General features: G+C 42.7%; 1 protein-coding gene across 1 annotated transcript in view; it reads right to left on the reverse strand.

The window, feature by feature from the left end:
• Positions 1-24605, reverse strand: part of LOC121905451 (IgGFc-binding protein) — a 35119-nt gene that overhangs the window by 7646 nt on the left and 2868 nt on the right. The window contains exons 4-36 of the mRNA XM_042423681.1: positions 23955-24528; positions 23277-23872; positions 22648-23194; positions 21988-22538; positions 21358-21913; positions 20952-21148; positions 19757-19895; positions 18865-19163; positions 18118-18694; positions 17236-17807; positions 16536-17103; positions 15544-16115; positions 14858-15419; positions 14544-14743; positions 14211-14346; positions 13786-14111; positions 13126-13705; positions 12444-13036; positions 11791-12358; positions 10604-11181; positions 9967-10522; positions 9676-9875; positions 9152-9529; positions 8748-9019; positions 7402-7424; positions 4476-5717; positions 3981-4327; positions 3209-3788; positions 2522-3117; positions 1823-2390; positions 1310-1575; positions 808-1176; positions 89-662 (exon numbers count right to left, since the gene is read on the reverse strand). Of these exons, the coding sequence (XP_042279615.1) occupies positions 89-662; positions 808-1176; positions 1310-1575; positions 1823-2390; positions 2522-3117; positions 3209-3788; positions 3981-4327; positions 4476-5717; positions 7402-7424; positions 8748-9019; positions 9152-9529; positions 9676-9875; positions 9967-10522; positions 10604-11181; positions 11791-12358; positions 12444-13036; positions 13126-13705; positions 13786-14111; positions 14211-14346; positions 14544-14743; positions 14858-15419; positions 15544-16115; positions 16536-17103; positions 17236-17807; positions 18118-18694; positions 18865-19163; positions 19757-19895; positions 20952-21148; positions 21358-21913; positions 21988-22538; positions 22648-23194; positions 23277-23872; positions 23955-24528 (15262 nt within the window). The remainder of the gene's footprint in view (positions 1-88; positions 663-807; positions 1177-1309; positions 1576-1822; positions 2391-2521; positions 3118-3208; positions 3789-3980; positions 4328-4475; positions 5718-7401; positions 7425-8747; positions 9020-9151; positions 9530-9675; positions 9876-9966; positions 10523-10603; positions 11182-11790; positions 12359-12443; positions 13037-13125; positions 13706-13785; positions 14112-14210; positions 14347-14543; positions 14744-14857; positions 15420-15543; positions 16116-16535; positions 17104-17235; positions 17808-18117; positions 18695-18864; positions 19164-19756; positions 19896-20951; positions 21149-21357; positions 21914-21987; positions 22539-22647; positions 23195-23276; positions 23873-23954; positions 24529-24605) is intronic.

Genomic DNA, 24605 nt, shown 5'->3' on the forward strand with positions numbered 1-24605 from the left:
GCTTAGGTGTAATATATTCAGTATTAATATGACAGACAAGAAGAAGAGGTTGATTCAGAGGAAAAAAGTGAATTTCTCTATCACTTACGGCAGAATGAAGGTGTCCTCCAGTTTTTGACATGTGCCTGTGCCTGGTGACAGTTGAAGGTATAAGCTGCTATGCTGTCACACAGCACCTTTTCATCACCGTTGGAAGCACACACATCAAACACACAGTCATTAAAATATGGCTCTGGGTCCAGTACATTATGGCAGTCTGCAAAAGGACCTTTGGGTTCTTTAACAATACCACAGTGAGTGGACTTTGAAAACACAGCCTTCCGAGCTGGGTCACACTTGGGACAGTTATTCCCTTCACAGCCATTTTCACACACAACATTAGGGATGGTGACCTTCCACGATTTTCCAAACGCATTCTCATTGTTGGTGAGCTGACGGTTGGGCATCTGGAAGTCATCTTTTTGGTTACCGTTGAAGTTACCACACAGGCCACAGACCTTACCACGGTAATTACCAGGTACTGTTACTGTAACATGGTAGACCAGGTCATAAGTGACAAACAGTCCGAAATTTGTCTCAATAACATAATGCATGCCTTCTTGATAGACCTGCACTGCTCCATCATTAAGATTCAGGGGAAGGTAGTTAAACACTCCATTTACCTGAAAGAAAGGCACGGGTCTTGTTAAAAGAAAATAACTACTGCTGACAAGAATGTTCAACACATATTTTTTTTAGCTAGTCATACATCTCATCAGTGACAATTCTGCCACTATATGATACAAACAAAAGATTTCAGTGTATTACAAATATGGAGCTTGTGTCTTTGCTCACCAGGACTCCTAACATGTTGTTCCTCATGATTAGAGTTAAGCCGTAAACCTCCACTGCAACCAGCTTGGTGACAGACACTATTTTGTTGGTTGTTATCATATCCCACTTAACATTCTCCACGTTAACAGAGAAGGCCGTCAGGTGTGTACCCTCCAGCCCACAGCTCTTGGAGAGTGTGTAGGTGCAGGAGCCCTGGAAATCAAATAATTTGCCGTCGAAAGATTTGTAATGCGGGTCACCAGAGGCATGGCACACACCCTTACCAATAGGGAAACAGTGTCGTTTGCCATTCTCCACTTTACACTTCTCATTAGGGCCACACTTGAACTTCTTACACTCAACCTGAGGAAAACAGTTTGGAAAAGTGTTATAAAAGTCCAACAAATGAATTTCCATACAGCGAGTTCACAATGATCATGTATCAAATTATTATTATTTTATTTTATTTTTATTTTTCCACTTTAGTATCCATTACCTCTCCATCCTGTTTGCACTTGCACTCCTCCTCACACTGTCCATCGGGATAAAAGACTTGGCCAATGCGGTAGTACCGGTCTTTATAGAGGCAGCCGCAGTCTGAGAAGGGAACACAGCGATCTCCACTGAGGATGTACCCCTCATCACAGGAACAGCCCTCCTTACAGTGAGCTTGACAACCTTGAGGAGGGGCCAGACTCTGACAAGTGGCAGGACAGGCAGTTGCACAGATTTCATAGTGGCTGTGGACTTGACATTTCACCGCTGTAGACAAGGGACATTAAAGATGATGTGAATTTTAAGTTGCTTTTTTTCTACTGGAAACATTTTAATTTAGAGTACAGATTTAAAATGAAGGCAGAGATTGCGAAACTTCCTGAAAAGGAAGAAAAACACAATGAAATAACTGAAGAATAATAAGAAACTGTACTAAAACTTTTTACACTGTTATAGTAAACAATACTCACTCTGCCTTTTATGTAATTAAAAAAACAATCTATGCATTTCTCACCACAGAACTGATTGGTTCTCCAGCTGTACACCTTGGCCCCTGCATCCTGACAGGCAGTTGTGTATGCTGTAATAGCCTCACACAGCACATCCTTCCGGCCCTTATACAGGCATACATCATAAACACAGTCTTCAAAGTACTCAGCTGGGTCCACCTTAGCATGGCAGTCACGGAACGGCCCTTTGGGGTCCCTCATCAAACCGCAGAAATCTCCTTTTTCATATTGAACCTTCTGGGTGATGTCACAATCAGGGCACACCCCTTTACAGCCCTCAACACAGCCCGGGATCTCAGCCACTCGCCAGCTGGCACCAAAATCTGCTGGTGAGACGGGTTTGTGACCATTCTTAGGAATCAGGTCATCCTGGGGTTTGCCATTGTAGTTGCCACAAAGGCCACAAACAGCTCCCATGTAGGTGTTGGGCAGTGTTACATACACAGCACTTTTCCAGTCGAAGGAGACTTCGAGGCCAAAGTTTGTGTAGACATTGGCGTACCAGCCACTGCTAAGCGCAAACACCTTTCCTCCATCCAGGGTGACAGGCATGTTGACCAGCTCATTGTTTACCTAGAGGAGGACACAATTATGATATTTATATACTGAAACTGATTATTCAAAATAGCATACAGTAGAATATGACCAAATGATTCACAGGAAAAATTAATCTGTTTATAAACCAGACATTACGCAGGTCATACCATAATCTGGCCCTTGTGTGTCTTAGTAATGACAATGCTGTAGGAGAACACCTTGAGCTCCACTAGCTTGGTGTAGGAAACCACCTTGCTGCCCCGGTGATCATTCTGCACCAGCACCTCAAAGGGCACTAACTCTGGGTTCGTGGAGCAGAGTGCAGCTAGCTGGTACACACATGTGCCCTGGAAGTCAAACTTCTTCTTGTCAAAGGTCTTATAATGGGGGTCACCTGTGGCTCGGCAGGTGTTGTAGATTACTTGGCACTTTCTAATGCCATCAACCACCTGGCACTGCTGCCCTGCCCCACAGCCTTTATCCTGACACTCCACACGACTGCTTCCAGCAGTACATTTACACAATCGCCCACAGCCCTGGTCAGCCCAGAATGACTCTCCTGCAGGAATGTATCGACCCTCGTAGGTACAGCCACATTGAGCAGCAGGCACACACTGACCTCCGCTCAAAAGAAAGCCTGCATTACAGGTGCAGGTCTCCACACATGGGCACTTGCATTTGGAAGGAGCATTAGGGTCAGAACAAGTGGCTGGGCAGGCATTGCCACAGAGCTCATAGTGGCTGTTGGCGGGACATTTAGCAGCTTTATGGAGAAGAAAGAGAATAGAGTTTGATAAAAAAAAAAAAAAAAAATGTATGTTTATTCAGTGATTAATTTTGCTAACATTACTTACGACATCTTGCCATCCCCCTCCAATCTTGAACCTGGATCCCAGCAGCCTGGCAGGCTTGAGTATAAGCTTCCAACGCTCTGCAGAGGAAATGTCGAAGGCCGCCTCCCATGCATACATCATATTTACAGTTCTCCAGGTATGCTTGGGGGTCTATGGTGGCATGGCATTTGCTGAATGGCCCATTTACTACCAGTGAGATGAGCCCACAAAATGCGTCACCCTCCCACTTCTTCATCAGGCTGTGTTCACATCGCTCACACCCACCCTCACAGTCATCTCTACACACAGCACCTTTTACCAGCCCTGGCACCTTCCAGCTGCTTCCAAATGCCACAACCCCACTTGCCTCAGTGCCTGAGGGTGTGTTGAAATCATCATTGGGGTTGCCGTTGAAGTTGCCGCAGAGACCACAAGTCTTACCAGCATAACTGCTGGACAAAGTCACCACAAGATGGTGTTCCCAGTCGTAATTGACACTCAGACCAAAATCAGCCTTAATAACAACAGAGCGGCCGCTCTGAAACATTATCAGTTTGTTGTTGTTCAAAGTTACTGGCAAACCCCACAGAGTATTGTCAATCTGAGAAGAAAAGAAAACAAGGAAAGACAGTTATTTAGATATTATATAATATCAAGTCATGCATTTTAATATGTTCATAATTTTACACAAAAGAAACGTTTAAATCACAATGTATTGAAGTTAGGATAATATTTAAAATATGAATGTTTGAAAAAATAACCATCTTTCACCAACAGAAATAAGAAGCCTTACCCTTACACGACCTGTCTCAGATCGAACTACAGTGATGGTGACCCCATACACCTTCACCATGACCAGGGCAACATACGACACCCTGAGGCTTCCTCTGTTCTCATTTTGGGCGAGGACCTCAAAGGCTGGGAGATTATCACCCTTTGCACAGTTTTTGGCAATGACGTAGGTGCAGGTACCCATGAAGTTATAGTATCGCCCGTCAAAGGTACGGTAGTGGGGGTCTCCTATGGCCCAGCAGATACCAGGCTTGTCTTTCTTGGGGACACATGAAGGATACCCGCCATTCATTTCACACACCTCATTGGCACTGCAGGTGATACTACTACATGACAAAGAATCACTGCCTGGAAAACCAGAAATACTGCACTGTTAATTCCCACTTGTCATCCCAGTTGCATTTTGTGTAATGTATAATATTTAATTTAATCAATATGTTATCAACAAAATTGGATTGGGGGATGAGAAAGTCTTGAACTGCTACCTGTACCTTACCTGGCTGTATACATTGTCCTGGGGCACCATAACCATTCATCTGGCTGACTCCTAAACTGTAGAGAGCAAAGGCGGAACCAGAGCTGGAAACAATGTGTCTGGTGCTGCTAGTGGTTCGTTTGTAGGACATCAACGCCCAAGAGAAATCTGTCCCTGCAACCTTTTTCCACTGGACATCACGGGGCAAGTTGTTACCATCAATATGCATCCCTGCCGTCACACTGGTCTTTGCCACAATCAGGGCTTTGTTTTTAAAGCCCTCTTGAGCCTCCATAGAATAAGAGGAGCAGAAGCGGTCGGTGGGCAGGATGGTAATCAAGAAAGGGTCATAGACGTTTTTCCTGTTTAGTCTGACACCATTGAAGAGCATGAGGACCTGGATACCATGATCAGCTTGAATGGACAGTGTATCAGGGTCGTGGTATTTGATCTCCATCATCTGCCCCTTGGTCAAATGATAAATATCTTTACGGTTGGCATTCTGGACAGTGATCTGGGTTTGCTGGGAAGCCTGGAGGTAGACACTGTCATATCTACTCTGAAAGCTCAAGGGAGGCACAATAAAGTTGGATCCCCATTTGTTTACTGGTAGCAGCTGCTCGTAAACATGGTTACATTTAGAGAAGCGCCAGGTGCAAGTGTGACCTGTGAAAACAGCAACAGGGTGCTGGGAGGCAACTCTGGTGCCGGAAAGTTCATGCCTGCTTTGTAGCTGAACACTCTCATAGGGCTGGAGATCTATAACTATTGTGCTGTGACTCCCATAGATACGACCCTCGAACTTGATTATGCCTCGTGGACAAATCTGGACTCTGTTCCTCTCTTTTCCATTTGTTACAGAGAACTCTTTATAGGTACCATAGGGGGATCCTTCAGGTGTAAAGATGAAATATTCTGTTCCCCATTCGGTGGTAGGATATACCACAGAGGTGTCTGCTGTATACAGCTTGCAGTTGAAGGAGGTTACAGTCACATCTGCTGAGGCTTCAATGCGCACTGTGTTGGTAGACCTCTTACTGCCATACACCTCAACACTAGTGGGGAGATTTATGGTGACCGCTTCTCCAGCTTTAACAGTTTCCTCTTTCTTGAAGTTTAAGGGAGGCACATGCACTGTCACTTTAGAATCGGCCTGAAGAGCGCTGATGTATAACTGGAAGCGAGGACTATCATAGTTTGCAGCATAATTCTGCATGAACGAAAGGGCAAACTCCCTCCCTGCCCATCCAGCACTAGATGGACCTGACAGATGGGGAAGAGCAAGGAAACAGAAAAACACATGTCAAAAGAAGAGAGAGAGAAAAATCTTTCAAGCTACCTAAAATTAAGTAGTCAGGTATAAAACGGGTTCACGAAACTTGTAATAAGAAAATATCATATGTCAAAAAAGCGTTAGGAAATGAATGAGACTATTTGTGCCAAGGTAATCAAAGGATTCACAGACTAACACTACAAAACTTGGCTTGAGATGTGTTGGATCGCATGCACAGCACAAAGAGACAATATGACAGCAAAGAGAAACTGACTGAAAAATATCTTCATTTCAGAGTTAAAAAGCCGGGATGAGTGCTAGTCTATAATGGATGGATTGCTTTTTTCCTTGATAACCATTGTGAGAGATTTAGACTGAGGAATAGTCACTTGACTGCTTCTCAGCAGCACTCAATAAGTCACTTGTGCAGACAATATAATTGTATAATGGAAATATTATCAATATCTCTGCCTTTGCTGTGGAAAGAACATTTTTCTGGGCTCAGTCAGGGCCTGGGGGATTTAGATTACACTCCTGTTTCACCCATTCAGTATAATAGTTCCAACTCAATAGCAGTTGAAGGTAAATGCTATTCCCAACAAAAGCACTTTTCAATTTAGATGGCTATCCTTTATGTGCTGCACTCTCAAATTCTTCACCTGTTTAACATTCTGCTTCATCCACCCAAGCACCTGGTATGGCTGCACAACAATGCTCTCAACTGATGGGGTTGACAATCTGGATAAATTGCTTCAAATTAAGCGATCACTTGGCTACATGTCCTGCTGGGGAATACTGAGCCAAGGTTTGAGGAGAGCAGCTGTGATTGATTAATTGAGCTAAGCCACATTCAGTCAGGTTTAATAGTTGTTAATGGTGGGCATGATTTTTGATAGATATTAATGAAATGAAAGATTATGCTGATTTTAACACAAAAGGTTGAACCAACAAAGCCCACATACTGTGTTTGTTCAATTTAACACTGCTTAAAATACATGGACACATCAAATTGATCTGAAAATGCATAACATTCAAGTGGGTCCTTGACAATTGAAATAATAATAGAAAGTGAATTAAAAAAAATTAAAAATCACAAAATATACTTACAGCTGAGTAGAGCCCCCAAAGCACAAAGCAGCAACAGGGTCCCCATGGCTGAAAAAAGAAATTCTTAATCAACTACAGAACTGTTTATAAATGAGTTTGGGTAGTATTAATACATTAATTTAAACAGACAGTTTAATTGATCTCAGAATGAACAGTGCTTACCTGCTAGGAGGCGTATGATGAATTTTTTACAGTTCTATTCTTATATATACAAATACGAACAAAAACACAACCAATCAAAAACCTTGAAGCCCAACAGGTAGGACTTTGAAAAACAATACCCTTCCTCTAAAACAAATAAGGCAGAACTTGGCAGTGACTTATAGGTCCTGCTGTATGTTGACATAAGTTTGAAGTCCAATACCAACTTTACATGCGAGATGAAACATTTATCTTTTGCTTTTATAACACGCCCAGTTACATGTACCGTAAATCCTGATATTTATTTCCAAGAATTTACTATGACCGTCTTAAGAATTTGTATGAGTGTAGAAGATCAACATTTGTAAGTGTTTGTAATACTATTTGCTGTTTGCTGTTTCTGTATTTGAGAGAAAACAGTCATACCATCTTTAGAAAACTTTTGTTTCCTGGACATTTCATAGATTCAGTCAAAAAAACACAAATTTGGATATCAGCAATACATTTTTATTACTTTTATTTTACTTTTATTATTATTATTTATTCAACAGGACACAGTTTTATTTTATTATTATTTTTTTTCCAATGCCATTGGAAATGTTAACTACAGGAAGGTATAAGTCAATTATTTGCCCACATTCAGCTGTATTGTATATTCTGGTGTAACCAAATAACATTATCCATTTTAGAGTGGGCAAGGCAAGAATGTGATAAGACCAAAATCACAACTTATCTCATAAGTTAGAAGTGAACAGACCCACCAACAGTTTAGTTTGATAATAGGGCTGGGTTTTGAGGAATACAAAAAAGTATACTCACATTCCTATATAAATGTGCTGAAAAAAACTGCTGGTGCTAAATAACCATTGCATAGTATAATGGTTTGATAAAATGTGACATGATACCCTCATTGATACTCAGTGCTTTACTTTCAAAACAAAGTGGTTTGTCATGTGTGTCATTTATCAGTTAGGGATAACCTCAATTTCACATTACTTATTGTGCACTGTATTACTAGCATGCACAAATCTCAATTTCTGCCGATATTTTAATTGTATACTTTAAGCCAGTTCATGCTCGTAAGCAAAGGTGTCTCCCTTGTGAAGCTTACAAAATGGGTGGATAATCCCATGGAACTAATAATCAAACCTTAATAAAACTAACATTTCTGTAAAGTGGCAGCAGTTATGCTAAAGGGTGGTTTCTGTTTGTTTTGTGTGCCACCCAAGTATAACAGTAGATAGAGCAGCATTTATTTGTAAGAGAGAAAGTAAATATAACTTGGCCCTCAAGAGTTTGCATTAGATGTTTATAAAATAGTGATTAAAAAACTCAAATATTTAATTGGTGTTCATTTGGTCAGACTTTCAGCCTGGTTTAGTTGTGCACACACATAGACATTGTGGATTTAGATAAAAGGTGTGCCCTCATTGCTATTTTTTTAAGAACTTGATCAACCAGAGATGACCTTGTTTAAAAAAAAAAAAAAAAAAAAAAGGAGTGTAGGCATAAGAGTGCTGCCAGAATTATGTCAAATTTTCTGAAAAGGGCATGTAATCCATGAATGTTCAAATGAGAGACCATACAACATCTTTAAAATATTTTTTGTATTTACAAAATTCAAACAATACACATTACTCAGGATATTCAATGGTCAGTCATCATCCAGTGAAGCCACTGTGAAAAGAGAAACAAAACTTATTACTGAATCAATTTCTAAGCATTGACACCGGTTAGTGAATGCACATAATGTTGTAGAGAGTTTCACTTACCAGCCTGGAAAGTCTGGGAGAACCCATGACTTGACTGACTTGTGTGAGTGGAGGTCATTAAGGTTTCCACAGAGACCACACAATTTGCCTGAGTACCAGAGAGGTACCTTGACTGTCACCATGGTAACACCAATCTCCATCTCCAACTCTGACTCCATCCCTGCATCTCTCCTCAAGTTCACTGTGACCTCTGGCTTGTCCTGGGTCACACCAGATGACAGGGACATCCCTGATGGCAAAATGTGAGGGAGGGACACAACGCGTCCATTCACCTGTGGGGTGCAACAGAGGATTTTTTTTTTTTTATTTTATTTTTTTATGAAAAATGATTTGAAAATAAAGAAAGGAAAATTTTCAAAATATGTTTCAGTTTGTATGAGTCAGAATCCTAAATTGAATTTTACCTTCACTGTGCCTTCCTGGATCACAACTGATGATCCCTGCAGAAGGATTTGAAACACAGTGACAAGTCTGGAGGTTTCCCCATCACAAGGTCCATGGTAAGAGATGAGGTTGAACCACTGCTCACTGGCCTTGTCACAGAGGGCCATCAGACTATAGGATAACTGGGGCTCTAAGCTCAGCTGCTGGCCACTGAGTGTGGAGACCTGCAGGCTGCCTTTGAGCTCACAAACATCAGGTCTGTCATGACAGTCCCAGGAACCATTCCTCAGAGCACACTGCTGCCAAGGGCTGCAGGCTGTGTTCTCACATATTACCCCACCCAAAGGATGGCACCAGCATCTCTGGGTGCAATCCTCAATATACAGTTGCTCATCCATCTAAGAACAGGAGAAAAAGACTCAGAAATTCTGCAGCTGATTTAAAATACTCAATGTGAGCTCTGATTAAAGATAATGACACCACCATCACTCACTCTTGAGAATGTGTATAACTTTCACTGCTTGTATTAAGCTTGTATATTTACCTTGATATATTTATCATGAAGAACACACCCACACTGACTGAAAGGTACACACTCGCCCCCATCAAACACATTTCCCTTCAGGCACTGGCAGCTGTCAGAACAGTCAGCAGCTGAAGAACCAGGCTGCAGCATGGCAGGGCATGAGTTGGAACCGGAGTCAACACACTCACTTGGGCTGCTGCGGTCAGGACACTGGAGAGCTGGTGGTGTGTAAAAAAAAAAAATAAAAAAAAAAAATGAAGAAGTGGATCATCTACTCCTCATTTAAACTGATCAAAATGATTCACTTACAGCAGGGGGTGTTCTTTCTCCATGATCCTATAGTTATTCCTTTAGCCTGGCAGGATGCCGCATATGCTTCCAGTGCTAGACATGCAGCCTCCATATGCCCTGCCCCAGCACAAACTGCTCTGATGCACATATCTCTGTAAATATTGGGCTCCACACCTGTGTTCCAGCAAGGGCTGAATTCAATACTCCTGGCCAACAGGATATCACAGGCCATTACGGCCTCTGAGGGCAAGCTGCACTGATCACATTTTCTCCCACAAGTCTCAGTGCAATGCTGTCCAGGGGCAGCTGCTGCCCAGCTGTTCAAGAACTCTGCAATGCTTTTGGCAAGATGACCATTTCTCAGTTCCAAGTCATCAGACTTGTCTCCATTGAAATTCCCACAGAGGCCCGAAGCTGTGGCGTCATATCCCTGTGGTACAGTTAACCTGATGTACTGTGTGGAGGACAACTCAAGTTTCACCCCAGATACAGTTGTGATAGTCATCCTGTTGCCATCTTGGTATGCTTTAAGTTTACTATTGGCAAAAGGCACAATGTGTTCTTCTCCATTTACCTGAAAGGACAGAGACCAGTTAATTTCATAAAATCTTTATAGCCTTAAAGATTTAAGATATTTGCATATTCCAGAGCTTACTTCTATTTTCCATGGAGTCTTTGGGTCAATGGACACTTCCAGTGAAGGCAACCGAAACACCAGTCTGCTGATTGAGAAAATAGTGTAATTTCTGTCCTTCTCAAAGCTAAGCAGCAGAGTATAGTCATGCATGGCTTTAGAGGAGAGGTCTGACACTAAATACGTGCAAGCTCCATGATGAGGCAGAACCAAGCCATCAAAAGTGATGTAGCCAAATCCAGCAAACATTTGGCACATTCCGTACTGCAGAGGCCTACACTGGGCAAGGCCATCCTTTACTGAGCAGCTCTCCATTGGGCTACACGGTGAAGGATTGCAGGTCACTTCTCTTTTACAGTTACATTTCTGGCAGTTATTCCCGGAATAGAAGAAGCCAGCAGGGTGATATTCTTCCTCATGCATGCAGCCACAGTCAGAAACCAGTACACAATGGCCATCACTCAGGACATAGCCAGGGTCACACTGGCAACCCTCCTCACAACCTCCACTGCAGTTTGCTGGAGAGGACAGTCCAGCGCATACAACAGGACATCGAGGTCCACACAACTCGTAGTGGCTATTCTTAGGGCACGACATACCTATGGGGAGAAAGAGTCAACAAATCTCACTATACAAGTATCATGTCATATTCTACAAACATACTTCATCCTGCAGAATTGTTTTGTTTCACTACCTAAATTTGCCCCTTCACTGTTAAAATACTTAACCCTGAACCCACAGACTTCAACATCTACCTTCATAGTGCAAATGGTAAAAGACTGTGCAAAGGCACAACATGTTAAATGAGGAATGTGACAATCGAATAATTTAGGACATTCTTTTGCTGTGGCTCCTGAATTGTAGTCAAAATTGTATTGTATCAAATCAGATGTAGTTTTTTGTTTTAAAAACCTCTCATAGGTCAAACAATTGCACAATTTTGGTCTGCGTGTGTGCGTGGTGCAAAGTTTGTATAATTGCTGTCATGCATAAAATTTTCATAAGCCTCAAAGTCAACAAGAGTCATCAAGTATTTGCCAATGGTGTAAGCCTGAACTCACTGACACACATTAGTACTGCACATGTAATATCTTTGAGTCTGAAAAGCAGGGCATTTTACCATAATCAGCTGTGAAGTGTTTTATTTTTCTGTGATAATGCAGCAAATAAAGTTTAACTGATGGGAAAACAGGCAGCCATTTACTCACCACAGAAAGTGTCACTCCTCCAGTGCCTGATGGGCAGCTCAGCTGCTTGGCATGCAGCAGCATATGATGCAATGGAATTGCAGAGTGCTGAGTAGTGTCCCCCATAAGAACAGGAATCTGCCACACAGCTGTGGAAGTATGGCTTGGGACTCAAAACTGAGGCACAGTCTGCAAATGGCCCTAGCTCGTTCAACAATACCCCACAAAAATCACTGCCTCCATAAAGCTTCTGTGCCTCTGCAGGACAGTGCTTCAGTCTGGAAGTACAGCTGGATCTACAGGCCTCTGCTCCCTCAGACCTCCAGCTGTGGGCAAACTCCAGTGTATTTTGGGCATGCTCTTCATTGGACATCATTTGGTCGTCATGAGGGTCAGTGTTGGCATTCCCACAAAGACCAGAGACAGAAGATCCATAACTGCTGGGGAGGATAACCATTACAGTGCCCGTTTTATAGATGATCAGCTGTAATCCCACATCAGTGTGAATGATGAGAGATGAAGGTGTATGATAGGCATCTATATGGCCTGTTTGGTGAGAGTATGGTAAGTGCTTATACAGTCCATCAACCTGAGTGAAAAGAAACAATACATTAGAATTATATAGTGGTTAATTTTTTTAACGCTATGTTAATAACACCTTGCAAAGTACTCACCAAAACCTTTCCTAGGTCATCTTTTCTCAATACTACATTCAAACCATACATTGAGAGTGTTATGGTAAGGCTATGAAAAAGCCTTTTGTGACAACTTGCATCAGAGATGGTGATATTGAATGGTATTAGTCCAGTTAGGTTGGAGTTGGTTTGAACTAATGAATAAGCACAGCTGTCTCTAAAGTCAAAATGATGTCCATCAAATGTTGTAAAATGCAGCCCAGTGACAATAGTACAGTTGTGGGGTTTTTCAGGTTGACACACTCTCTTGTGATGTAGTTTCTTGCAGACCATCCCTCTGGGGCACTGGGATGGGCTGCAGTGGGCCTGTCCAGTAGCCGGCCCACAGACGCAGAGTTGACCACAGTTGTCTGGGATCCAGAAAGTTGTGTTGAGGCTGTGGTATTTGCCTCTGGAGTCTGTGCACCCACACTGCTGTGGACGAACACAACCCTCTGGACTCCTGATGAAACCAGGGTTACAGAAGCAGCTCTGAACACACATCTTATTGCAGACGGTGGTGTTAAATTCACAGGATGGAGGACAGGCTGAGCCACAGGTCTTGTAGTGGCTATTTGGCGGACAACTGACAGCTGAAATGATTTATTAGTGCATTATTTCATCACCATAGTCGCAGGAAAACTTTAAAACATTATTTGCACTCTTCAACATGACTACTTACCAAGTGTCACCTCACTGTGGTAGTCATCACTGGTTTCTTCACAAACTATGGAGTAGGAATTTATGGCCAGGTCAAGAGAAAGTTTTGACCCTTCATTATGTATGAGGTCTGTTATACAACTTTCATAGAAGGAGTCTGGATCAACTCGACTGTGACAGTGGGCATATGGACCATTCAGATCCACGAGCACTGCACACAGTCTCTTGTGACTTGAGGCAACCTCAGAAACTGTACCTGCAGCCAAGGTCATTTCATCCAGTTCCTGCTTACAACCAGTACAACAGTTGGGATCCCCATCTAAGAACTGGTAAGCTTGAGCCAGCTCCACACTTGTCTTAATGGGAGGGGAACCAGGTGTAGTTACAGCATATTCATCTTGAGGATTGCTGTTAAAATTTCCACACAGCCCATAGACTTTGCCCTTATAGTGTGAGTTCAGTGTCACAAGAACGGTGGAGTTCCAGTCAAAGACTACATGCATGCCAAAGTCAGTTTTCAGCAGTGCTTTGCTTTCCTTGTATGAGACCTGGATCTTACCCCGTAACAGATTAACAGGAATATAATTTACTTGACCGTTAACCTGGAAATAAAGGGGAAATATATTAGTGACAGGAGCAAAATCTGGTCAGCTCTGTCATTCAGAAACTGACATTAACTTACATGTATGCTGCCCTTTTCACTACCAAGCTTGATGATGAACCCATGAGCTTTTACAGTCACCACCTGTGTGGCAGATGCTCCTGTGCAGTTATTCTTTTTGGACACACTGAAGGGTGTTAGGCCACATGCTGACCCTTTGCTGGCTACAAGCAGATAGGTGCAGGTACCCCCAAAGTCATAGTTTAGCCCATCAAAGGTGTGGTAGTGCTGGCCTCCCCAGGCCCAGCACAGACCCTGATGGCTCTCACAGACGGGCACACCGTTGCTCAAGTAACATATCTCTGATTCATCACATTTTCCCTCACATGGATCTAGGTTTTGCTCTGCTTAAAGAAAAGTACAACAATTTTAGTTTTAACACACTGAAAAGTACGATAAATACAAACAAATCTGTATCTAAAAATATTTTTATTTTAAATGCTCACCATCTTTGTGACAGCCCATGATTCCATCTGAAACTATACAACTGTGCAGTGGAGGACACGAGTGTTGCTTGCAGATAAGAGGAGGCCCACAGGTGCAGTTAACAGTACAGTTTTGTAGAAGTTTGCTCTCAGAGGCCTGAAAATAGAAAACAAATGAAGCAAATAAAATCTGTACTAGTATGCATTTACTGAGTTTACTCAATACTAAAATATCAATTTGAATAAGATTTTTAATTAAAATGTTGCAAATGTTAATAGTCTAATTCAAGTAAAAGACTAGTAAAATTACACTCTTTTCTAATAGGACTGCACACAAGTGTTTAATTCTGTGACCTTAAACCTCCTTCCATCCTGTACACAGCCACACTGCTTTGCTGGTACACAAGCATGACCATCATAAAGGTGTTCAGTATCACACTGGCAACCTTCCTCACAGTCTCTGGGGCACTGCTCTGCCTGGCTAATCTCAGGACACAGGGAGGAGCAAACATTTGTACACTGGTTGTAGTGGCTGAATTGAGGACAATGATAAGCTAAAAAAAACAAAAAAAACAAACAAAGAATACATGTGACAGTCAATCAGTAAGACATTTTTCTGAATTCAACTTAATTCATTGTAAACTAATGAACCAGGATGTTGGGCTTACCACAGCCTGTGGTGTTCCTCCAGAGGCTAACATTCATTCCTGCCTCCTTGCATGCTGCCTCATAGGTCTGTAGTGCATCACACAGGGCCCAGCTTTGTCCCTCTGCAACACAAAGGTTTTTCATGCAGCGTGAGTAGTATTTATGTGGGCACACTAAATGGTGACAAGAGGCGAATGGTCCCCTCGGCTGGGTGATGAGGCTACAGTACAGGTCAGAGGTGTACTTGGGCACAGGGGACTGGCAGAGTTGGCAGGTGCGGTCACATGTGTTGCTGCAGGATGATTTTGTATCAAACAACTTCCACGATGGCCCAAAGATGTCAGGATCATAGATTACAGTGCCATTTGGCAGCTGCAGGTCATCTGAGGGATTATCATTGTAGTTCCCACAAAGGCCACAGGTCGTCTGGTGGTAAATGTTGGGGATTTTGACCTGTATGTGGTTGCGTAGGTCTGAAATAATCTCAACTGACTGTGGGGTCTTGATGGTGTGCCATCCATTTTTCTGATGTACACTGACATTGTTCTGTATGAATGGGAGGTTCTCATAAACGCCATTTACCTGAAAGAAATAATTCATTTTTAAACATAATACAATAGTTTGTGTATGCTGTGAAAAATTACTTTGCAGTGCATGCTAAGAAATGACTAAATTATGCTGAAGGCTGTGAAATCACACAAAATACCTGAATTTTTCCAGGAAAATCTGTTGACATCTTAAAAGTCATTTTATTGACTTGCAAGTAGATCTGCCTGCCCTCCCTATGGTTGCCCTGTGCAGCGATCAAAACAGGCTCCACATACAGTTTTTTGATAGAGCATGTCTGTACCAGGGTATAGTTACATGAACCATGGAATTCAAATGCCTGTCCATCAAACGTGGTGTACTGGGATCCGTCAACAGAGCAGCGTGCCACTTTGGCTTTTGGGTGGCAACCTTGAACACCCTTAATAAGCTTACACTCCTCATCCTCCCCACATGAGACATTACGATAAGTCATGTGTCCCCCAGCATGACATAAACTGCTTAGTTCGCATGTAGACACCTCCTGCCCTGCCCTGAGGTATTCTCCATGGTGAAAGCAGCCACAGCTTTCCGGATAGACACAGAGGCTGCCACTGTGAACTAAACCTGCTTCACAGAGGCAGTTCTCCCCAATGTTTGGAGGCATCAGCACAGTGTTATTCTGCCAGCCAAGGCAGAGGTGAACAGGGGCAGAACTCATGCTGTAGCTGGTACTGGAGGGACAGGAATGGTCTGTAAAGATACAGAGAGACATCAGTCACTTTAGGCAGGAAGACAAGAAAATGTTAGGGTTGACCAGTGATGCATTAGTACCATCTAGTGGTCCAACAGCAGCTAAGAGGTTGTGGCCTCAATACCAATATGAATCACAGCACACTATGTGATTTATACTAAAATTTTCAACTCGCTATAGATGTACACAGAAAAAAACTGAAGTACCTACAGATATGTCTGCTTTGTATGCAAATAATCTTCATGTGATCTATATCAATTCAGCACTCAAACAATGAAATGTTATGTGCTTGTACAGGCTTCTGCAAACTCCATATTTGGAGTGCAATGATGCTGAACTCCAAACAGCACAGTTACAGTTGTAGAGGATATTAATTTAATTCACTTGCACAACAGAGCTGAGAGCACATCAACACTTACAGCAAAATCCAGGGCTCCTCCAGGCATAAACTGTTGCCTTGTGGGAAAGGCAGACAGCAGTGTACTCTGCCAGGGAGTGACACAGTGCAGGCTGGAGACCTCCATGAAGACACAGGTCACTGACGCAGTGCTTGTAAAAGCTGGAGGGGTCCACTTTACCATGACACTGTCTGAATGGTCCATTAACTTCCAGAATCTTCCCGCAAGCCTCCAGGTCAGAGTAGAGGGCCAAATGCTCAGATGAACATTTTGGACAACTTCCTCCTAGACAGCCCTCCACACACCAAGGATTCTGACCACTTCTCCAAGCTTTTCCAAAATGTTCAGGACTGAGACGCTCCTGTGTGCCATTTACGGTGAGGTCATCAGCAGGATCAGAGTTGAAGTTACCACACAGGCCACAAGTAGCATTAGTATATTTACTGGAGAGACTAATGCTGACTATGCCCTCTACGCTGAGACTCAATACAAAGCCTGTGTCTGTGTAGATGTAAGTATGCAGCCCCAAAGAGAAAGCTAGTGCAGTGGGGCTGAGGTGACAGGGCATGTTCTTCTTGATACCATCAACCTGTAGGGGGTGCCAAAACTGCATTTGAAATTCAACACAGGGCAACACATTTTCTAAATTAAATATTTCTCATTAAATCGGGGTTAAATTTAGGAGGCAAGAAATAAACCGCAACAACAGCATACTACTCACCTCTATCTTCTCAGTGTTTTTACTGTTCAGCTCCACAAGCACACCACTCACACTGACCAGGACATGAAGTTCTGACTGTAGGTGTCCATCTACATGAACCTGAATGGCATCAAGGCCTTGCCTCTGTCCACACATGCCCAGTAACTGGTACTGACAGGTGCCATGCAACTCATAGTCATGCTGGTCAAAGGTGACTATGTGATGACTGGTGTACATGCATGTCTGCTGGGGATGCGGCACACAGCTTCTTACTCCATCGTTAAGACCACAGTATTCGTTGGAGCCACAAGAATCCAAATGACACTGTGCCCGGTGGGTGTAAGGGTCACAAATACACTGCTCGGTACAGCTCTCGTCAGCCCAGAAAGTCTGGTTGCTGTGGTAACCATTGTGAGTGCAGCCACATTGGGAGGTGGGGACACACGTGTCACCGTCCAGGACGAACCCTGGGTTGCACTGGCATCTCTCCACACAAGCCAGGGTGCAGGGGCTTGAACTGAAGGGGGCCTCACAGGTGGCAATGCAGGCCGTGCCACAGGACTCATAATGGCTATTCAATGGGCAGGACATAGCTGATAGGAGAAGAGAAGGAGGAGAAGAGAAAATTGATGAATAATATGCATGGAAAACTGCACATATGTTTTATTAGATGCAGCAGTTGGGCTTTTAAGTATAATAAGTGGGACTGGGGCTTATTAAACAGTTATATTTAGGAACATTTTGTGGCAGTTTGAGAGTCTAGTCATGTGTAAAGCATATCTGCACATTAAAATGAAAAACAAGACAGCTGTAGCCAATTAATTATGTGCTAATTTGTAAGACATTTTAAATCACAGAAATAAATTCATGAAATTCGCTTCATGGTAACACAAATTTACTTACGACAGAAGGTGCTATTTCTCCACTCCCCGACCCGGATCTGAGCATTTTGGCAGGCTGCAGCATAGGCCTCCAAGATTGGGCAGAGGGCCTTCTGAGTGTCGTTATTAGAGCACATGTCAAATATACTCACTGCTGTGGAGATGTTACTGTAGTTAACAACTTCCTTGCACAGGTAGAGAGGATTTTGTGGTGACCAAATGTACTCATGCAGGGAGATCCATTGACTGGCTACATTTTTCTCTTGTAGCTGTTTAGCAGAGCAGCGTGAGCATGCATCTCCACAATCTGCTGTACACTGAGCTTCCTGATCAGAAACTCTCCAGCTCCAGCCAAAAGTGATAGAGTCAACTGCTTCACCCTGTGGGGTCTGGAGGTCATCCTCTTTGATGCCATTATTATTTCCACACAGACCACTGACTTTTGTTGTATTAGAGATGGTGATCGTGGCAATATGAGAGCAGTCATACTTAATCTGAATGCCCAGATTAGTATCTACAACAACAAACACACCACTCTGATGAATCTTCACAAGTCCAAACTGTAGAGTTACAGGCAGGAGCTTTTTCTTGCCATTTATCTATGGGAGATCACAGATGCATTTTGTATAATTTAGTTTACGATGCATTTCTTATATAAATTAATGATGGTTTATCACTTATAGGCGACAGGCATCTGATCCTGTAATAAAAAAATAATGAGAACAAAGATAGAGCCCTGATGTGACTATGCCTCCAAATTCAAACTTACCCAAACATGGCTGTTTTCCCCTCTGTAGATAGTAAGATTGTCTTTAGCCGATTTGACATGAATAGCTTTCAGAGCTGAAGCCTCACTGGGGGTCCTATCTTTCTGCACTCCAACCCAAAATGTATCATTCTCACTGCTGTCATTCAATGCATGGATCAGAGTGTAGGTACAGTTTCCTTGGAATTCAAACACTTGTCCATCAAAAGTGTAGAAGTGGGCGCCTCCCAGTACCCAACACTTGGTTTGGAGAGGTTGGTTCTGGTCACAAGTCTCTTTATTCTGACATTTTTCAAAATCAGCTGAAAAGAAAAAATAAGGGAGAAAAAAAAAGATCGATCAGAACAATGGCAGTTTAGAAGATGTGCAGCTAAAAATACCTGTAGACAATCAGAGTTTAAAACTCAACTTATTCACAAATTAATAAAGTTCATAAATAGATTTCCTGAACTGAATGTGGCTGTCAAACGATGAGTTCAAGTGCAAATACTCTGTCGTCACAGGATGTGGAAAAGTATTTGGATAGCTTTAGTTGTAAATACACATTGTCATTTGTGACATACATTCAAATTTCATAGGCTTTCGTAAGGACAAGTGAAATCATAAAAGTGCATTATTACTTGTGATTGACAAGCAGTGCAATCATGCTGAAGCCCCCAGGCAGACAGGAGATTTTAAGTACATAATTGACTATTCAAATAGGGGTGAGGGGTTAACCTTGTTTTGGGTTAAATGACAGGACACTCAACAAAACTAATCACCTTGTGGTATGCATGAGCTCCAACAGCAAAACAAAATTTGATAATGTAAGACTGACGAGTGTTGCATGGCGGAGTGAACAACAGCTACCCTGTGAGGAAATGTCACACAACCCAGCAGAACCAGCTGGTCCTACCTTTCCCTGAACAGCCCCAGGTATTGTTGAGGGTGCAGCTCTCTTCCTTGGGGCAAGAGGCTGGCTCACAGTGCATGGTAGCAGCGGCAGAGCAGTTACACTGCTCAGAGCATCCTTCAGCCCACGTTATCTCCCCAATCTACAGAGAACAGTGAGTCACTGTGCAAATTACCCAACTGTTTTTTGTTTTTTTTAAAAAACACCAAGCAAACAAAACAACTCAGAATAACACAAAGGCTTAGGATTTCATGATTAGTCATGCCACAGGTACAGGTGAGGCATATACGTGTTTGTCCAAGTCATTAATGAGTCATGTTATTAACAGTACATGGCGTAACAAAGACATGTCACCTGTTTAGCCTGATTTTGGCAACATGTCTGTAACTACACTCGCAATGCAGACATATGTTAATGTGTTACATCACCACACCCTCAGTGAATTGTGAATGTAGTGAATTGGTTTATCAGAAGTGAAACAAAGCAAATGTTTTCAGGTCAGGTCTCATGTTTAATATTTAGTTTCAACAGATTAGGAAGATTCATACATTAATTGCCGTGATAAAGGGAAAATGTACATAGTTGGTATAAGCTTAAAAAGGATGGGTTCACAGTTTTTCAAGTCTGTCTTAAAACAATTTTTAGGTGCCCAAATGAATATTGAAATAGGTTTTTCTTAGCCATTAGAGGATTCCTTAATAATGTACTTTGATGGCAGCCAAAATCCAAAGTCCTTCTGTGCAAAAATATATTTAAAAGTTTATCTGAAGCTAATATGAAGCTTCAGTCGTACAAATTAGTTGAATCTTTCAACGTTACAGTTTTAGTGCCAAAGTCCCTCTTTTTGTTACTATGCTTCCACCGCAGTTCAACAGGGAAACACTGTCTGAGGAAACACAAAGCAGGAATTTTATGCTAAAAAGGCTGTAAATGTGGCAGATATCCACTTGATATGACTAACTCATTGACTGCTGAAGCCTCATAAGCTTCAGATAAACTTTTAAATGCATTTTTGTACAAAATGACACACTGAATTTTGCCCCCCCCCCCATCACTTACATTGAAAGTGCATTTGAATGAATGGTTAGTATGAATAGGAGGAATGATTACAGTGAGGAAAACCTCTTTCAGTGTTCATATGGGCACATAACTGCTGTTTTAAGACAGACCTATCCTTTAATAATGTGCAGCTACTTGCCTCATAGTAGTGCCCATGGTAGAAACAACCACATTGCTCAGCTTTGACACAGCCATTTCCACTCTGCGTGTATCCAGAGTCACATTGACATCCCTCATAACAGGGCCACGGGCAGAGGATATCGGATAAATTGGCACAGGACTCAGGGCACGCACCAACACATATATTGTAGTGGGAGTATTGAGGGCATGAGAGTGCTGTGGGAGAGAGAAAGGGGTTCATATACTGTACAGAGTCCAGATAGCCTTATATCAATCTGGCAAATTCACTGTATAGTTTGCCAGAGCTCTAGCATGTACTACAACAGAAGCATATGTGCAGTCCTGTATGATTTACACGCACTGGCACACCATGACAGACTAATGTAACATGTACATATAAGAAAGTCAAGAGTGATAATACTCACAGCACTTCTCCCCCCTCCATGGTTTGACCTGAGCTCCTGCCTCCTGGCATACAAAAGTGTACTCTCTCAACCTATTGCAAAACAATTCTTCATTCCCATTAGACATACACATGTCATTCACACAGTTCTGAAAGAAGGGCTCTGGGTCCACAGTGGAGTGGCAACCACTAAATGATCCTGCAGGAGCAAGCAGCTTGCCACATAGGCTATTAGATGCAATTTTAGCTGTCATGGTAGAGTTACACACTGAACAGAGATCACATTCTTCAGAGCAGTTTGTTCCAGGTGGTGAAAGTGACCAGGAAGATGCAAAGATGGAAACATGACTTGCTAGGCTGCCATTCAGACTTTGTCTGTCATCTGTAGCAGCAGCACTGACATTTCCACACAAGCCACACATTTTTCTATGGGAGGCAGGAATCACTATTTGTATCAGATTAGGCCCTCCATAAGTGACAACAACCCCAGTGTCTACAACAACACGAGTCAGTGAGCCAGAATGCAGTATTGCTATGTGATCCAGCTTGATAGGAGGACCCCTCAGAACACCATCAATCTGCAAATTTAAAATGTTAAAATTAAAATTAAGGCACTCTGAACAATGTGTGTTGTAAATTTGTAAATGCTTACCTTTACTTTTCCCAAATGCTCCATCCCCAATGACATGTTCACTCCGTGCATGATAAGGTCCAGCCTACCTTGCTGGATAACAACAGTAGGCTCAGACTCTTCTTTGTCACAAACCTGGGATAGGACGTAACAACAGCTTCCCATATTAAAGTCAAAGCTATGTCCATTATAGCTCCTGAAATGTCTGCCACCCATGACTGTGCATTTAGTAGGTTGTGATGCATGACATGCACGGTGGCCATCTTTGATGGCACATTTTGTTCCATCTGGACATGTGTGATTTGTACATTGCACTTGATTATGGCCCACACATACACAGTGCAGCTGACAGTATTCATCAGGGTAGAAGTTGTCATGGATTTCATGGTAAACACCATTATAAATGCAGCCACACTCAGAGTTTGGTACACATTCCCCACCACTGTGGAAAAACCCAGCTTTGCAGAAACAGCCTTCTTTGCACTTCACTGCTTGAGGATGTGGGTTTTCTACACAGTTAGACATGTGACTGGAGCACAGGTGGTATTCACTATTAGATGGGCAGGAGAGATCTAAGGAAGCAGAGGAAGGTAAAACCAATTAAGCCGTTTCATTTTAAATATTCCTACACTGTACACATTAATACATTTAAAATAGTGAGATTTCACTATAGTAACTTACAGCAGAAGTCTGAAGCTCTCCATTCATCCATTATTGCTCCCATTTCTTGGCAGATAGCAACATAGCTGGATAGAATCTGACACAGGGTTGTCTGGTTACCATAACAGAGGTCTGAAACACAGTTATCATAGAAATCTTGTGGGTCAGCTGTTTTGTGGCAGCTCTGGAATACTCCCTCTGTGTCCAGTAACCTTCCACAGAAATCTTTTCCCTGATAAAGAGCCATCTCTTCTGGATTGCATCCTGAGGTGTTCATAGGCACATCCACACATTCATGTTCACTGCTGGTTCGCCAGTGTCTGACGGCTTGAGAGATATCAGAGTTGTCCTCGGGCGTCAGGTCATCATATGGATTAGCATTAAAGTTCCCACACAGGCCACAGAGATGACCAGAGTAGATCCTGGGCATTTGGACAGTCAGGATGTCTGAGCTGTATGTCACAACAACGCCAAAGTCAGTCTCTAAACACTTTGACAGTCCAGCCATGTAGAGATTTACTTTGCCTTGGCTTAAAACTGATGGAAGACTCAGAAGCAGACCATTGACCTGAAAGTGAAGTAATGATTACACTCTGAGTTGAGAAAACATCTGCAAGTCTAGATGTGCTATGCAAAATAAATGAACCTACCATAACCCTGTTACTCCAGTCATATGACATCTCAATGGAATAACCAGAGACCACCATTTTAACATGCCGAATGGAAACATTGGTGGCATCCTTCATCTGGTTCTGAACCTCCACACTGAAGTCTGCTAGATCTCCCCATGTGGGACAGTGAGAAGTGAGTAGGTAACTACAGTTTCCATAGACATCAAAGTTACGTCCGTCAAAGGTGGTGTAATGAGGATCTCCTTTAGCTATGCACATCCCAGGCCCATCCTTATAGCAGCCCAGGACTCCATTTAAGACCTTGCATACTTCCCCAGCCTGGCAATGAGACTGAGCACACATAACTGTCTTGGAAGTAGGCTGGCAGACACATTTCTTCTGGCACTGCTTGTCAATCCAGAAGTTCTCCTTGGGGAGATAGTAGGAACCATGGTGAACACAACCGCACTTGCTAGGTGCTACACACTTCCTGCCACTCAGCAGATATCCCCTGTTGCACTGGCACGATTCCACACAGGGCAAAGAGCAATTATGATGGGCCTCTGGGTTAGCGCAGGTAGCAGGGCAGGCAGAACCACAGATCTCATAGTGGCTGTTTTTGGGACATTTCATAGCTATGAAAGCAGAACATACTGTTAGAATTTTTTCAGCAAACAATATTGTTATCACTTAAAAAGAACATGTTTTGAAACTCACAGCACTTTGCAATGGTTCTCCAGTTGTGGACTCTGGCCCCAAGCCTCTGGCAGATGTTGGCATAGGCCATCAAGACCATGCACATAGATGAGGCAGCTCCACTGACACACAGGTTGTTCACACAACTACGCACAAAGGGCTCAGGATCAATATATGAGTGACAGTCTGCAAAAGGTCCATAACTCCTCTGCAGTAGAGTGCATCCTCTCTTGAAGGAGTTGCCATTAATGCCAGGAAGAGATTTTGTTTGGCTTTGAGTGCACACTGGACATGAGACACCACCACTGCAATCCTCAAAACAGGAGCCTTTGTCATCATTCACCACCCATGGGAGGGTAAAATCAACAGTCTGGGTCTCATCAGTGCCATTAGAGGAGCTGTGATTAGCATTTCCACACAGGCCGCACAAGGCTCCATACAGCTCTGGGCCAACTTCAACCTGGAGATGGTGGTTCCAGTCATACTGGAGAACCAGGCCAAAGGACGTTTCTAAGACAACGCTGGTACCGCTTTGATAAAAGTTCAAGGACCCATTCCACAGGGTGAAGGGCAGGTTCCTCTTCTGTCCATCAACCTATGAGTTCAAATGCAATAATAGACAGTATACATGAACACATACACAACAGCTGCAAAAAGTATGTTTAATTTAAA

The sequence above is a fragment of the Thunnus maccoyii genome, chromosome 10 (genome assembly GCF_910596095.1).
Source record: "Thunnus maccoyii chromosome 10, fThuMac1.1, whole genome shotgun sequence".
NCBI lineage: Eukaryota > Metazoa > Chordata > Actinopteri > Scombriformes > Scombridae > Thunnus > Thunnus maccoyii.